Source organism: Gigantopelta aegis, chromosome 5, assembly GCF_016097555.1.
Source record: "Gigantopelta aegis isolate Gae_Host chromosome 5, Gae_host_genome, whole genome shotgun sequence".
Classification (NCBI taxonomy): domain Eukaryota; kingdom Metazoa; phylum Mollusca; class Gastropoda; order Neomphalida; family Peltospiridae; genus Gigantopelta; species Gigantopelta aegis.
Genome location: NC_054703.1, coordinates 18,077,114 through 18,093,064, shown reverse-complemented (window position 1 = coordinate 18,093,064; position 15,951 = coordinate 18,077,114). Strand labels below are relative to the sequence as shown.

Sequence of the window (15,951 nt, the reverse complement as noted above, 5' to 3'; positions counted from 1 at the left end):
GTTCCCGAAGGTGGCGTACCCGGATGTAGCGGTCCTGCCCGGGGGTAGTGACCCGTGGTCGACCGGATCTAGGGATTTCACGTGTTGATCCATGTTGCTGGTAACGGTCCCACAGTCTGGAGATGGTGCTTGGGGACACATGGAATGCCCTGCCAACGGCCGTTCTGTATTCGCCTGCGTCTAGTCGGCCGATGGCATTGTTTCTCTGCGGTTCACTGAGACGTGGCATGTCCTGGATTGTCAACTGTCGGCCAGATACAGATGCCAGGCAAGCGAACACCCTGCACTTTTATACTGTCGGTGTTCATGTTGCACGTGCAGACAACGCACGTGCAGTGGTGACATGGTTTGCACGTGGCTGCGTTTTTGCGAATATTCACATTTTGGAACTTTATTGTACAGTAGCTGCGTTTTATCGAATGTAACCGTGGGAATGTGTTTGGGACATGCAATGACCTTATATTCACAAAGCATGAACCGGTAGGAAACATAAAATCGGAGTTATAACCCATTTGTACCCTTTTGCGTTTCTTTTTTTGAAGAGTATATATATATATATATATATATATATATATATATATATGCGTGTGTGTGTGTGAATGTATGTATTTATGTAAATATACATACAATACACACACACACACACACACATACATAATACATATAGCCTTAGAGAGAACACTCGCTACAATTTTCCATTACTATGAACCATCCCACAGATAGGATAGTACGTACCACGGCCTTTAATATACCAGTTGTGGTGCACTGGCTGGAAAGAACTTTGATTATTAAAAATAATTTAAAAAAAATTTATTGGTGGAATTTCTTACACACTCGTTGGAAAGATAAAGTTTGTTTTGTTTAATGACACCACTAGAGCATATTGATTTATTAAGCATTCGCTATAGGATACATGTCAAACATTTGATATTTTTGACATATACTCTTAGATAGTAAACCCGCTATATTTTTCCATTAATAGCAAGGGATCTTTTATATGCACCATTCCGCAGGCAGGATAGCACACACCACGACCTTTGATATACCAGTCATGGTGCACTGGCTGTAACGAGAAATAGCCCAGTGGGCCCATCAATAGGGATCGATCCCAGACCGACCGCGCACCAAGCGTAGATGTGTTATCAAAGATAACGAAATGTTGTCACCTACACACCCGTTGGTGAGAACATCATTTGTTAGTTTTGATAACACATACTTGTTAACTCATCTACGTGTGATAACATTTTAAAGGCATATGGCTGGCTGCTCCTAGGTGATGACCAAGTCACCATTGCCATACCATACAATGAAAAAACAAGAAAGAAAAAGAACGGTCGAATCGATCATTCCGTGACGTACAAGTTGACCTGAAATTGACTTGTCTGTGACGCACAAGTTAACTATAAGTGAAAGGGCCGTAAATAGGTTTTCATTGGAAAAGGCATTTAAATTTATATAACAAAAAATAAATTCAGGATATGTAAGAAATAGAATACATCATTCATGTCCGTTAGATGCCATTTATCTTATAACTCGTTGTTCAAAAACAATTCGTTGCAAGATGAATGGTATCTAACGGATACTCAAGTAGTATTCTCTATACAACAAATGACCAACTCGCGTGAAACCAACCCACGATATCTGAACTGACGCTTGATCGCATGACGAAGGAAGGGGTTGTCAGTGTGTTTTATTAAATAGTATGCATACACAGCACAAAGTAAATTCTGTCCTGGACAGGAGATCTGGAGTAAAATTGAATTTAAAACATGCTTGCACATGACGTAGAGACCGTAGACTTTCAGGATTTTAAAATAGTAACATCCATTTTCTCCTGCTGTGATTGTCTTGCGCTTAAACCCTCAAAATTCTATTTTCTATTCAAGGGACATAACTCCTTTTGATAAAAAAAATAATAATAACCTAGACCTAAACAAAATTGGCATGGTGCAAATTATTTAAATTTGTTAATTTTGGTTTAAATTACATTAACAAGCACTCAGAGTGTAGTGATAAAACAATACAATCTTCTAAGTTCAAAGGCCATAACAAAAAAGGGTAAATCGCCTTGAAAATCAAACCTGATCTGTAAAGCTACATGCATTTCAGTTCGGAAGGAGATGAAACCTATGGCTGGGCCGGTAAGGGACCAATAAAATGCATCACAATAAAGGATAACAAAAGAAATTAGTTATATTTCAATGCAACATTAACGCTGCACTGTACCCAAGTAAAGAGTTCCATATGAAAATTAAAGATGCTCTCTCAAATATGTATGGAGTAAAAGCTGCTCCGGCTCCGACTGGTAGTAAAATGTTACATTGATAATTACAGCAAATATTTTTTATCCACTGCCATAAATTTATTACCACTTTTATTTACTATATAGCTGTTATACAGTATACACTACAGGTTGAAGAGTAAGGTAGCCCCCACCCCTATTTGTGTCAGCTAAAATGAGGGTTGCCATTACAACATTCTTTAAATCTCTTGAACGGTATGTGACCCCATATTAAATATTACTTACAGGTAGATTAAATGTGAGGTGTACTCCCTAGGTATGTTGATACATCACTTTTATTGCTTCATGTGTAACATTTTCGGCAATGACAACTGGTTTTCAGCAATCACAACATACATTGTATCTACCAAATACGGAGTAGGCTGTATTCCTGGACTTAGAATACACGCTATGCAGATCTTTCTTGTTTAGATAATGCTCTTACTGTAATTCAGTTTGCAAACAGCTTGACAAAAAAATGAACAAAGTTATTTTTAAAACATTTTATTGTATACACTGCCATAGTTCAGCTATATACCAGACCAATAACTGCGGTATCATCGCGGTATGGGTTTTGGCGCAGATAAGCAACAATCTCGCGTAGTGTAGAAATAATGTTTTTTCTTGTTATTATTGACAGACATAACCTAATTATATTTATTACACCGCGGTGACGGAGATACCCGTGAGATTTTTCATATCCCACAATGTGAGATATGCTTTTTGAGAGGTCATGACCTCCGATCACATGATCCACGGAACTACTTTAACTCATTCATAAACAACATACCATTAAAACTTTACACAAACCATTCTGCACGAAAATACTTAGTTCAAAAACTTTCTGAGAAAAATATCCCTCCAACACACATAATGCAAATTTCTGGCCATAAAAATATACAAAGCATCAACAACTACAGCCACATTTCCACAACACAGCACCGTGAAATTAGTCATATTCTCAGTAACACGGTATCGGACCACCAGTCACGTGCTTTGGAAATGCACTCAACAGACACAACTTCAACGAAAATGATTGATTCTTGTACTACATCTTCTACAAATCTTCTTCAATTTTTTCTGCTCCAATATATGGTGGAACCATAAATATTAACTTTTGTAAACACAATAACGATGACACTGAATCTCCTGAATGCAAGCCCAAACGTCGAAAACTCACACGTGACACTGAGACCGACGCGCTTTGAATTTTGAAAGTTTAAACGTTTTGCAGAAAACTCAAATGATGGACTTTGAATAGTGATTGTTATATTATAGTTTATTAAACTAATATTCTGTTTACTACTAGTGTGTGTTATTTGTTTTAATTATTTTTATTTTTGGGATGGAGGGACTCTATGACATTGCGAAAGCATAAATACTTTAATAGTATAAAAAGAGTGCATAGGCAAAGAAGGGTTATGCGCTCTGAATCACTCCGCTGTTAAGTTTACGTTCAGTGTCCTGTTTAGTGAGAGACAAAAAATATATTTGGCGACTCAAATTAATAATGTAGCGCGTTGTAATAAATAGAATACTATACTCGTCCCCGTGAAAGACCGTTTATATCACAACGAGTGTGTTGTCGATCGTACATCACTCGCTTCCGCTCGTGATGTACGATCGAAAACACACGAGTTGTAATATAAACGGTCTCTCACGGGGACTCGTTTAGTATTCTCTATATATCATTAACACATACACATTAAATTCAATATAAAGTGCAGTGTTTAGTTTACTTGTGTATACTGTAAGATTCTAACCTTTTAACCGGTATATATTTTGAAATTGAAGCAAAACATCCTGATAACTTCTGAATTACCAATATTCAAGAAAAATAACTCCAAACAACTGGAAACGATGTGTGGTGGTCGATCAATTTCATATTAATAATACATGTAAAACATAATACCTGTAAAATAAATGTTAACCCTATCGTCACATGTAAACCATATAGCCCAGTGCAAACAGTCACATGTAAACCATATAGCCCAGTGCAAATAGTCACTATTTGTAAACCATATAGCCCAGTGCAAACAGTCACTATTTGTAAACCATATAGCCCAGTGCAAACAGTCACATGTAAACCATATAGCCCAGTGCAAACAGTCACATGTAAACCATATAGCCCAGTGCAAACAGTCACTATTTGTAAACCATATAGCCCAGTGCAAACAGTCACTATTTGTAAACCATATAGCCCAGTGCAAACAGTCACTATTTGTAAACCATATAGCCCAGTGCAAACAGTCACATGTAAACCATATAGCCCAGTGCAAACAGTCACATGTAAACCATATAGCCCAGTGCAAACAGTCACTATTTGTAAACCATATAGCCCAGTGCAAACAGTCACTATTTGTAAACCATATAGCCCAGTGCAAACAGTCACTATTTGTAAACCATATAGCCCAGTGCAAACAGTCACTATTTGTACATGAGAGGGTGGAGGTAAATTTGACAGCCCTTGGAGTATTTTTGTTTGTTGATTATTATTACTATTATTCAAAACAATGTTCACTACACATTTCATTTTGAACAGATATTGTTTTATGAAGTAATATGCACTTGAACGTCGTTTAATCCTCACCTAATATAATAGTATACAGTGCATGTAAAATAAGGAAAGGATACTCATTGAAATGTCTATAGAAATAGATTGAAGTAGGGGTGGTCTATAGAAATAGATTGAAGTAGGGGTGGTCTATAGAAATAGATTGAAGTAGGGGTGGTCTAACTGTCTTGTGTTTATGTCACTAGTAGCAGACGACAATGTTTCGTGCTGTAGGTAAGTAAAATTCATTGCGAAAATCTGGAGATACAGGGATGTTTTTGTATTATGTAAAATAGTACTTTTAGCTACATGGTATTTATAATTGTTTATACTTAACGGCAAACTGTAAACATTGCTTTATTTTTATCAATAACAAAATACTTCTGTCAACAAACATTTCTGCATTTGTGGTCATGGCTTTTCTTTGATGACACACAATTGCTATTTAAAGATAGCGTGCCAAAACACATACCACACTATAATATATACCGATACCATATATGGTGATTGTTATAAATTAAACCATTAATGTATTTTCAGGAAATATTTTGTTGTGCCATTTAGCAGTTCATATACTGTGTGTCCCTGCCTTTAGTATTATGAGGCAAAAGACAGCTTGATATATCCCAGTAGGTTCTGCATACAATTATTACATATTTCTAGTGTTGTGGAGGGGCATTAGGGAGTGGGGGAACTACTGAAACAAGACAGCTTGATACATCCCAATATGTCCTGTGTACAATTATTACATATTTCTAGTGTTGTGGTGGGGCATTAGGGAGTGGGGAAACTACTGAAACAAGACAGCTTGATATATCCCAGTAGGTTCTGCATACAATTATTACATATTTCTAGTGTTGTGGAGGGGCATTAGGGAGTGGGGGAACTACTGAAACAAGACAGCTTGATACATCCCAATATGTCCTGTGTACAATTATTACATATTTCTAGTGTTGTGGTGGGGCATTAGGGAGTGGGGAAACTACTGAAACAAGACAGCTTGATATATCCCAATATGTCCTGTGTACAATTATTACATATTTCTAGTGTTGTGGTGGGGCATTAGGGAGTGGGGAAACTACTGAAACAAGACAGCTTGATACATCCCAATATGTCCTGTGTACAATTATTACATATTTCTAGTGTTGTGGTGGGGCATTAGGGAGTGGGGAAACTACTGAAACAAGACAGCTTGATATATCCCAATATGTCCTGTGTACAATTATTACATATTTCTAGTGTTGTGGTGGGGCATTAGGGAGTGGGGAAACTACTGAAACAAGACAGCTTGATACATCCCAATATGTCCTGTGTACAATTATTACATATTTCTAGTGTTGTGGTGGGGCATTAGGGAGTGGGGAAACTACTGAAACAAGACAGCTTGATATATCCCAATATGTCCTGTGTACAATTATTACATATTTCTAGTGTTGTGGTGGGGCATTAGGGAGTGGGGAAACTACTGAAACAAGACAGCTTGATATATCCCAATATGTCCTGTGTACAATTATTACATATTTCTTGTGTTGGGGGGAGGGGGGCACTACCAAAACAAAAACATCAGAAGGGGAAAACAAATAAATAAACATTTAAAATCCTACAACCTAACCCCAACCAAAAAAACCACAAAAAAACCCACCTTTTCATTAAACTCTATTAATACCTTAATATTTCAAGAATTCTGAAGAACATATAGGGTTTTATTTACTGGTAGGTTTATGTGGAAAACAAACATTCTGCCTAGGTAGGTTTATTTTTTGTTTTTTGTTCTTTTAGGAATCATCAAAAACCTGATACATGTATCAGATAGAATGACTAAAAACAGGTATAATCTGTCCTGTGGTCACGCTATCGATATCACAAATGTAGAGTAACGATAACTAGTAACTGAAATGAATGATTTAAAACAATTAACCCGTTCCACGCGAGGTAACTCAGACAGACGTGATGCACCTGGTACTGAGCCATGTTTAACATTATTGGAAATAAAATGAATGAGATAAAAATGTTAAAAAGGAGACAAAATTATACATGAACGTATACATGTATGTATAAGTAACTGCACAGAGATCCTTCTCGAAGGCAGAGGTTCATCTGTGTGTTGTTATCACTGTCACGTCTACCTAAAACCTAAATGATTAGTCTGCTGATGTATAACTAACAAGTGCTACACATTGTTGTTACAACTCCACAAGATAACTTTATAGTCATAAAACAGTGTCCCACATTAAAATAGTGATGAATAGTGACTAAGCTGTATCAGGATACAAGCATGGAAATCAAGTTAAAATGAAAATGAAATTAAGCTTACATGTAAACTGTATGCTCTTACATATAAAAATGGACTTGGACTGTGCCAAATGATTTGATCGTTTGGAACAGTCTACATTGGAGACAAAAGGTCCAAACACAAATTGATGAAGGAGGTCAAATCGAACTACTTCAGAGACTGTTATAGGTTCATGGCAACAAAATCGAGCAGGGCTTGAAATTTCCAGTAAATGGCCAGTCGGTGCCCAACTGTATCTGTAGGTGTCACTCTTTATGTTACTAAGGCAACAGTACTCACAGCAGTTTTCACTGCACAACAATAAACTCAAATAGCAGATTTCTACATATGCAGAGATGAAAATGAGATCGGACAACAACAACAAAAAATCTAGAAAACTGAAGTGTCTTAGAAAGTAGAGAATTTTCAGGTGACACTAAAATCCAGAATTCAGGAAACATGAAGATAATTTTCATCTCAGCATATGGGAGTGATTTACGTTGTTTCTAGCACCAGACTACATTAATACAGCACAAGTCAGTTCACTGTAAAAGCCTCAATTCAAAGAGCTGTGTCATCTTCCTAGCCATAAAATACACTGATACAACTCCTTTCATTTCTTAAGTGTCAATTTCTGTGGCCATGTTGGTTTCTTGGCAACAAAAACGATGAATGAGCACATTTCAACACTCAGTAACAGGTTAAATGATGTCACTTCCTGTATTACACTGGTTTCCTAGCAACAAAGAAGACACTGCAGTAGTTGTATTGAAGCATGGACTCAGGGTTCTGTGTGTAAGTTGTTTTCACATCTTGTTCTTCTTTCTGGAAGAGAGACAAAACAAGGACGATACATTTGCCATTACACAGTTTTCTATAACAGGCATTCTGAGAGTAACCTTGAAGCAATACATACTCCTACTGGACACAGCTATTTTCATATCTCCTAAGTTCAAGGGACATAACAAAAGGGGTAAATTCACATGAAAATGAGTCTGAAAACAAATTACTGTTATCTCTTAGTTCAAGGGCCATAACTCAGTCAAAAGTGGGAAAATCACTACAAAAGTGAAATGTGAACTGTGACAGTACATGATAAAACCTATATTCAAAAGTGAAATGTGAACTGTGACAGTACATGATAAAACCTATATTCAAAAGTGAAATGTGAACTGTGACAGTACATGATAAAACCTATATACAAAAGTGAAATGTGATCTGTGACAGTACATGATAAAACCTATATACAAAAGTGAAATGTGATCTGTGACAGTACATGATAAAACCTATATACAAAATTTCTGCTAAATTGACAGGTAGGGGACTAATAATGAATGAAAGAATGCAATAAGAAAGAATAATTATTTTTGCAATGTATGTGAAAGTACATACATATATATGTAATAAAAATTAAAATGTGTTTTGTAACACCACTACAGCATCTTGATAATTAATTATCGGCTATTGATTGTCAAACATTTGGGAATTCGGACATAAAGTCTCAAGAGTAAACCCACTATATTTTATCACTGGCAGCATGGGATCAATTATATGCACTTTCCCACAGACATATCACAGCCTTTGATAAATCAAGCATATTAATTAAACCTAAAAAAAAAATGTGTGTGTTTCTGATGACAATTTGCATTGGAAACAAACTGCAACTCATACACAAATATTTTATGATATTCATCATTGGTAACACAGTGAAATTCATTACCTAGCTATGTCAGTTATCATTCAATTGATAAAAATGACTGAGACATGTACTGTCAAGCAAACATACTCGCTGAAAACCACCTTTACAGATAAAAATTGCTAGGTATTTCTCACAGAAAAATGAGAAAGTAAATCAACCAGTGTTATAAAATATATTTTCAGATATGATTTAATTAATGCAATGCATATATGGTATACAGTGTGTCAAATTTTCTGCCAGCAGTTTATACATGTACTTATCCTAAAGGTTAAGGAACCAACTATGGATTGCTAATTGTCTTTGCTAGTGTTCAGTGATCAATCCATGTCCTCTGCCAGCAGTTTGTACATGTACTTATCCTAAAGGTTAAGGAACCAACTATGGATTGCTAATTGTCTTTGCTAGTGTTAAGTGATCAATCCATGTCCTCTGCCAGCAGTTTGTACATGTACTTATCCTAAAGGTTAAGGAACCAACTATGGATTGCTAATTGTCTTTGCTAGTGTTAAGTGATCAATCCATGTCCTCTGCCATCAGTTTGTACATGTACTTATCCTAAAGGTTAAGGAACCAACTATGGATTGCTAATCGTCTTTGCTAGTGTTAACTGATCAATCCATGTCCTCTGCCATCAGTTTGTACATGTACTTATCCTAAAGGTTAAGGAACCAACTATGGATTGCTAATCGTCTTTGCTAGTGTTAACTGATCAATCCATGTCCTCTGCCATCAGTTTGTACATGTACTTATCCTAAAGGTTAAGGAACCAACTATGGATTGCTAATCGTCTTTGCTAGTGTTAAGTGATCAATCCATGTCCTCTGCCAGCAGTTTGTACATGTACTTATCCTAAAGGTTAAGGAACCAACTATGGATTGCTAACTGTCTTTGCTAGTGTTCAGTGATCAATCCATGTCCTCTGCCAGCAGTTTGTACATGTACTTATCCTAAAGGTTAAGGAACCAACTATGGATTGCTAATTGTCTTTGCTAGTGTTAAGTGATCAATCCATGTCCTCTGCCAGCAGTTTGTACATGTACTTATCCTAAAGGTTAAGGAACCAACTATGGATTGCTAATTGTCTTTGCTAGTGTTAAGTGATCAATCCATGTCCTCTGCCAGCAGTTTGTACATGTACTTATCCTAAAGGTTAAGGAACCAACTATGGATTGCTAATTGTCTTTGCTAGTGTTAACTGATCAATCCATGTCCTCTGCCATCAGTTTGTACATGTACTTATCCTAAAGGTTAAGGAACCAACTATGGATTGCTAATCGTCTTTGTTAGTGTTAACTGATCAATCCATGTCCTCTGCCATCAGTTTGTACATGTACTTATCCTAAAGGTTAAGGAACCAACTATGGATTGCTAACTGTCTTTGCTAGTGTTCAGTGATCAATCCATGTCCTCTGCCAGCAGTTTGTACATGTACTTATCCTAAAGGTTAAGGAACCAACTATGGATTGCTAATTGTCTTTGCTAGTGTTAAGTGATCAATCCATGTCCTCTGCCAGCAGTTTGTACATGTACTTATCCTAAAGGTTAAGGAACCAACTATGGATTGCTAATTGTCTTTGCTAGTGTTAAGTGATCAATCCATGTCCTCTGCCAGCAGTTTGTACATGTACTTATCCTAAAGGTTAAGGAACCAACTATGGATTGCTAATCGTCTTTGCTAGTGTTAACTGATCAATCCATGTCCTCTGCCATCAGTTTGTACATGTACTTATCCTAAAGGTTAAGGAACCAACTATGGATTGCTAACTGTCTTTGCTAGTGTTAAGTGATCAATCCATGTCCTCTGCCAGCAGTTTGTACATGTACTTATCCTAAAGGTTAAGGAACCAACTATGGATTGCTAATTGTCTTTGCTAGTGTTAAGTGATCAATCCATGTCCTCTGCCAGCAGTGTGTACATGTACTTATCCTAAAGGTTAAGGAACCAACTATGGATTGCTAATCGTCTTTGCTAGTGTTAACTGATCAATCCATGTCCTCTGCCATCAGTTTGTACATGTACTTATCCTAAAGGTTAAGGAACCAACTATGGATTGCTAACTGTCTTTGCTAGTGTTAAGTGATCAATCCATGTCCTCTGCCATCAGTTTGTACATGTACTTATCCTAAAGGTTAAGGAACCAACTATGGATTGCTAATTGTCTTTGCTAGTGTTAAGTGATCAATCCATGTCCTCTGCCATCAGTTTGTACATGTACTTATCCTAAAGGTTAAGGAACCAACTATGGATTGCTAATTGTCTTTGCTAGTGTTAACTGATCAATCCATGTCCTCTGCCATCAGTTTGTACATGTACTTATCCTAAAGGTTAAGGAACCAACTATGGATTGCTAATTGTCTTTGCTAGTGTTAAGTGATCAATCCATGTCCTCTGCCATCAGTTTGTACATGTACTTATCCTAAAGGTTAAGGAACCAACTATGGATTGCTAATTGTCTTTGCTAGTGTTAAGTGATCAATCCATGTCCTCTGCCATCAGTTTGTACATGTACTTATCCTAAAGGTTAAGGAACCAACTATGGATTGCTAATTGTCTTTGCTAGTGTTAACTGATCAATCCATGTCCTCTGCCAGCAGTTTGTACATGTACTTATCCTAAAGGTTAAGGAACCAACTATGGATTGCTAATTGTCTTTGCTAGTGTTCAGTGATCAATCCATGTCCTCTGCCAGCAGTTTGTACATGTACTTATCCTAAAGGTTAAGGAACCAACTATGGATTGCTAATTGTCTTTGCTAGTGTTAAGTGATCAATCCATGTCCTCTGCCAGCAGTTTGTACATGTACTTATCCTAAAGGTTAAGGAACCAACTATGGATTGCTAATTGTCTTTGCTAGTGTTAAGTGATCAATCCATGTCCTCTGCCAGCAGTTTGTACATGTACTTATCCTAAAGGTTAAGGAACCAACTATGGATTGCTAATTGTCTTTGCTAGTGTTAAGTGATCAATCCATGTCCTCTGCCAGCCGTTTGTACATGTACTTATCCTAAAGGTTAAGGAACCAACTATGGATTGCTAATTGTCTTTGCTAGTGTTCAGTGATCAATCCATGTCCTCTGCCAGCAGTTTGTACATGTACTTATCCTAAAGGTTAAGGAACCAACTATGGATTGCTAATTGTCTTTGCTAGTGTTAAGTGATCAATCCATGTCCTCTGCCAGCAGTTTGTACATGTACTTATCCTAAAGGTTAAGGAACCAACTATGGATTGCTAATTGTCTTTGCTAGTGTTAAGTGATCAATCCATGTCCTCTGCCAGCAGTTTGTACATGTACTTATCCTAAAGGTTAAGGAACCAACTATGGATTGCTAATTGTCTTTGCTAGTGTTAAGTGATCAATCCATGTCCTCTGCCAGCAGTTTGTACATGTACTTATCCTAAAGGTTAAGGAACCAACTATGGATTGCTAATTGTCTTTGCTAGTGTTAAGTGATCAATCCATGTCCTCTGCCAGCAGTTTGTACATGTACTTATCCTAAAGGTTAAGGAACCAACTATGGATTGCTAATTGTCTTTGCTAGTGTTAAGTGATCAATCCATGTCCTCTGCCAGCAGTTTGTACATGTACTTATCCTAAAGGTTAAGGAACCAACTATGGATTGCCAATTGTCTTTGCTAGTGTTAAGTGATCAATCCATGTCCTCTGCCAGCAGTTTGTACATGTACTTATCCTAAAGGTTAAGGAACCAACTATGGATTGCTAATTGTCTTTGCTAGTGTTAAGTGATCAATCCATGTCCTCTGCCAGCAGTTTGTACATGTACTTATCCTAAAGGTTAAGGAACCAACTATGGATTGCTAATTGTCTTTGCTAGTGTTAAGTGATCAATCCATGTCCTCTGCCAGCAGTTTGTACATGTACTTATCCTAAAGGTTAAGGAACCAACTATGGATTGCCAATTGTCTTTGCTAGTGTTAAGTGATCAATCCATGTCCTCTGCCAGCAGTTTGTACATGTACTTATCCTAAAGGTTAAGGAACCAACTATGGATTGCTAATTGTCTTTGCTAGTGTTAAGTGATCAATCCATGTCCTCTGCCAGCAGTTTGTACATGTACTTATCCTAAAGGTTAAGGAACCAACTATGGATTGCTAATTGTCTTTGCTAGTGTTAAGTGATCAATCCATGTCCTCTGCCAGCAGTTTGTACATGTACTTATCCTAAAGGTTAAGGAACCAACTATGGATTGCTAATTGTCTTTGCTAGTGTTAAGTGATCAATCCATGTCCTCTGCCAGCAGTTTGTACATGTACTTATCCTAAAGGTTAAGGAACCAACTATGGATTGCTAATTGTCTTTGCTAGTGTTAAGTGATCAATCCATGTCCTCTGCCATCAGTTTGTACATGTACTTATCCTAAAGGTTAAGGAACCAACTATGGATTGCTAATTGTCTTTGCTAGTGTTAACTGATCAATCCATGCCCTCTGCCACACACAGCTTAGCCGGTAATAACAAAAGTCTGGAGAGTAGTCAGTATATGTTCTTATCATTGAACTCACTTCTATTTGAAAACCCATTCTGACGACAACTTTTCTCACTTCTTCATAACTCAGTTCTATGGACGTTTCATTGGCCATGTCTGCATAATGGAACAACAAAGGACCTGTAAAAACAACAAACACTCAAAGTAGAAATGTGTACGTAAAACATGGATACCTCTGTACGTTTATCACTGGACACACTGCATACGTGTGTATGGAAGGTAAAATATAGTAATGGGGAACAACTCTGTATTTTAAGTGTTCTTTAGTATGAAACAGACTGTACATATGTATTAAAGTGTTTGTCCATGTATGTTTATATGTAAGCATGTATATTTGTGTGTGTGTGTGTGTGTGTGTGTGTGTGTGGTGTGTGTGTTACAACTCATTCAATAACATATCCAACTTTTGAAATAACTTACAAGATCAATGGTATCTAATGACCACCCATGAAGGTTTCTTATTTAGTTGTGTATATCCGAGTGTAGTCACTACAAATTCATCCATACATGATGATATTTCAATAGAAAGTATTCTAAAAGTTCCTTATAAAACAATATCATGAACATTCTGGCACGTTAAGACCATTTATTGAGCTTCTGTAGACATCAAAGTTTATTGAACTTCTGTAGACATCAAAGTTTATTGAACTTCTGTAGACATCAAAGTTTATTGAGCTTCTGTAGACATCAAAGTTTATTGAGCTTCTGTAGACATCAAAGTTTATTGAACTTCTGTAGACATCAAAGTTTAGTGAGCTTCTGTAGACATCAAAGTTTAGTGAGCTTCTGTAGACATCAAAGTTTAGTGAGCTTCTGTAGACATCAAAGTTTATTGAGCTTCTGTAGACATCAAAGTTTATTTTATTTAATGACATCAATAGGAAGGAAATGTTTTATTAACAATGCACTCAACACATTTTATTTACAGCTATATGGTGTCTGACATATGGTTATGACCACACATACAATGTATATTGAGAGAGGAAACCCACTGTCGCCACTTCATGGGATACTCTTTTCGATTAGCAGCAAGGGATCTCTTATATGCACCATCCCACAGACAGAATAGCACATATCACTGCCTTTGATGTACCAGTCGTGGTGCACTGGCTGGAGCCAGAAATAGCCCAATGGGCCCACCGATGGGGATCGATCCCAGACTGACCACGCATCAAGTGAACGCTTTACCACTGGACTACATTAATTAATTATTCATATATCAGGTATTGGATGTCAAACATTTATTAATTCTCACATTCTGAGAAAACCTGCTACTTGTTTGCAATAGCAGCTATATCATTCCCACAGACGGCACATACTATGGCTTTTCGTATACCATCAACATCCCAAACTGCGTTCACCTAACGACAAAAACACAAAAACAATGTGGACGTAAAATAAATCCATTCTAATAAATAAAAGTGAAACACCCTCCGTTCAACGTTTCTAACTGCGTTCAGGCGCATGCGTTTGCAAAAAGTATCGTACTGCGCACGTGCGGTTCGTCATTTTCAATTTTTAAGGCAACTACATGAAAAAATATGTTTCTTAATTATGTACAGTTGCCGAACACTTAATTTATTAATTTTTTTAAAGAAAAAATTCAATTTATCAAGCGTTCTGGTCCTGTCCGCATTTTATCAACACACATCGCTCACACTTGATGTCAATACTGATAGGCATTACGTTCATACCTGCGAATAGTTTGTCAAATATAATTTTTTTAATGAATTGATTCTAAATTAACACAATTTATATACTCAAAATTATTTACAACTGATATGAATGGATTATGAATACTATTCACTACAATAGAGGAACAAAAATGTAGCATATCTTTTGCAGATCGAATATAATAATTGAAAACAAATTCTAACAACAGGGGTCTTGAAAATCGTAAAAATTTAATTCTTTGGCCTTGTTGATCTGGCACGTGTGAGGTCATGTGACATGCACCAAAAGTTAATTCATCTTTCTCCATTTTAAGTCAGTTTCTACGAGTCATGTGGACCCGATATCGGTAATTTTAAGTCAGTTTCTACGAGTCATGTGGACCCGATATCGGTAATTTTAAGTCAATTTCTACGAGTCATGTGGACCTGATATCGGTAATTTTAAGTCAATTTCTACGAGTCATGTGGACCTGATATCGGTAATTTTAAGGAATAAATAAAAACGACTTAGTAAAGTTAATGGTTTTAGGGGTTTGTAAAGTTTTGTATTTATACTTACTTTTCTCAACTTTATTGTTTATAAAAATGTTCCTGAACTGTGAAGAAAAACCTCATAAATGAACGACATGCCGATGACAATAAATTGGATGTTGATTGCGCGAACTGTGCACGAGAAAACAAAGTGAACGGAATTTGAAGCACAACGCAGTTAGGGACATTGACGATACCAGGTTCGGTATCGTTATCGTTATTTTTGCGGTGATTCAGCTCAATATCGGTATTTTGGGGTTGATTTACCTCGGTATCAGTACAGTATTCAGTATTGATACAATACTGATATTGAGCAGTATTTTCAGTATACTCAGCTTTAAATGATTAAGTGAAGTCTCACCCACTAATTTCATCTGAATAAAATTAAATTCCATACACAAGGCCCTCATCTCTTCTTTTGAGCTATTTTGTGTT

The 15,951-nt window shown here is 36.8% G+C and overlaps 1 protein-coding gene across 3 annotated transcripts in view; it reads right to left on the bottom strand.

The window, feature by feature from the left end:
- Positions 1-2,769: 2,769 nt before the first annotated feature.
- LOC121373339 (carnosine N-methyltransferase-like) overlaps positions 2,770-15,951 on the bottom strand; it is a 30,115-nt gene continuing 16,933 nt past the window's right edge. The window contains exons 7-8 of one of the 3 annotated variants that reach the window (XM_041499916.1): positions 13,329-13,432; positions 2,770-7,932 (exon numbers count right to left, since the gene is read on the bottom strand). In XM_041499916.1, coding sequence (XP_041355850.1) covers positions 7,831-7,932; positions 13,329-13,432 — 206 coding nt within the window. In that variant the 3' untranslated portion in view covers positions 2,770-7,830. Of the gene's footprint in view, positions 7,933-13,328; positions 13,433-13,476; positions 14,153-15,951 lie in introns of those variants that run through there. The other 2 variants (XM_041499917.1, XM_041499918.1) reach the window with 2 other exon arrangements.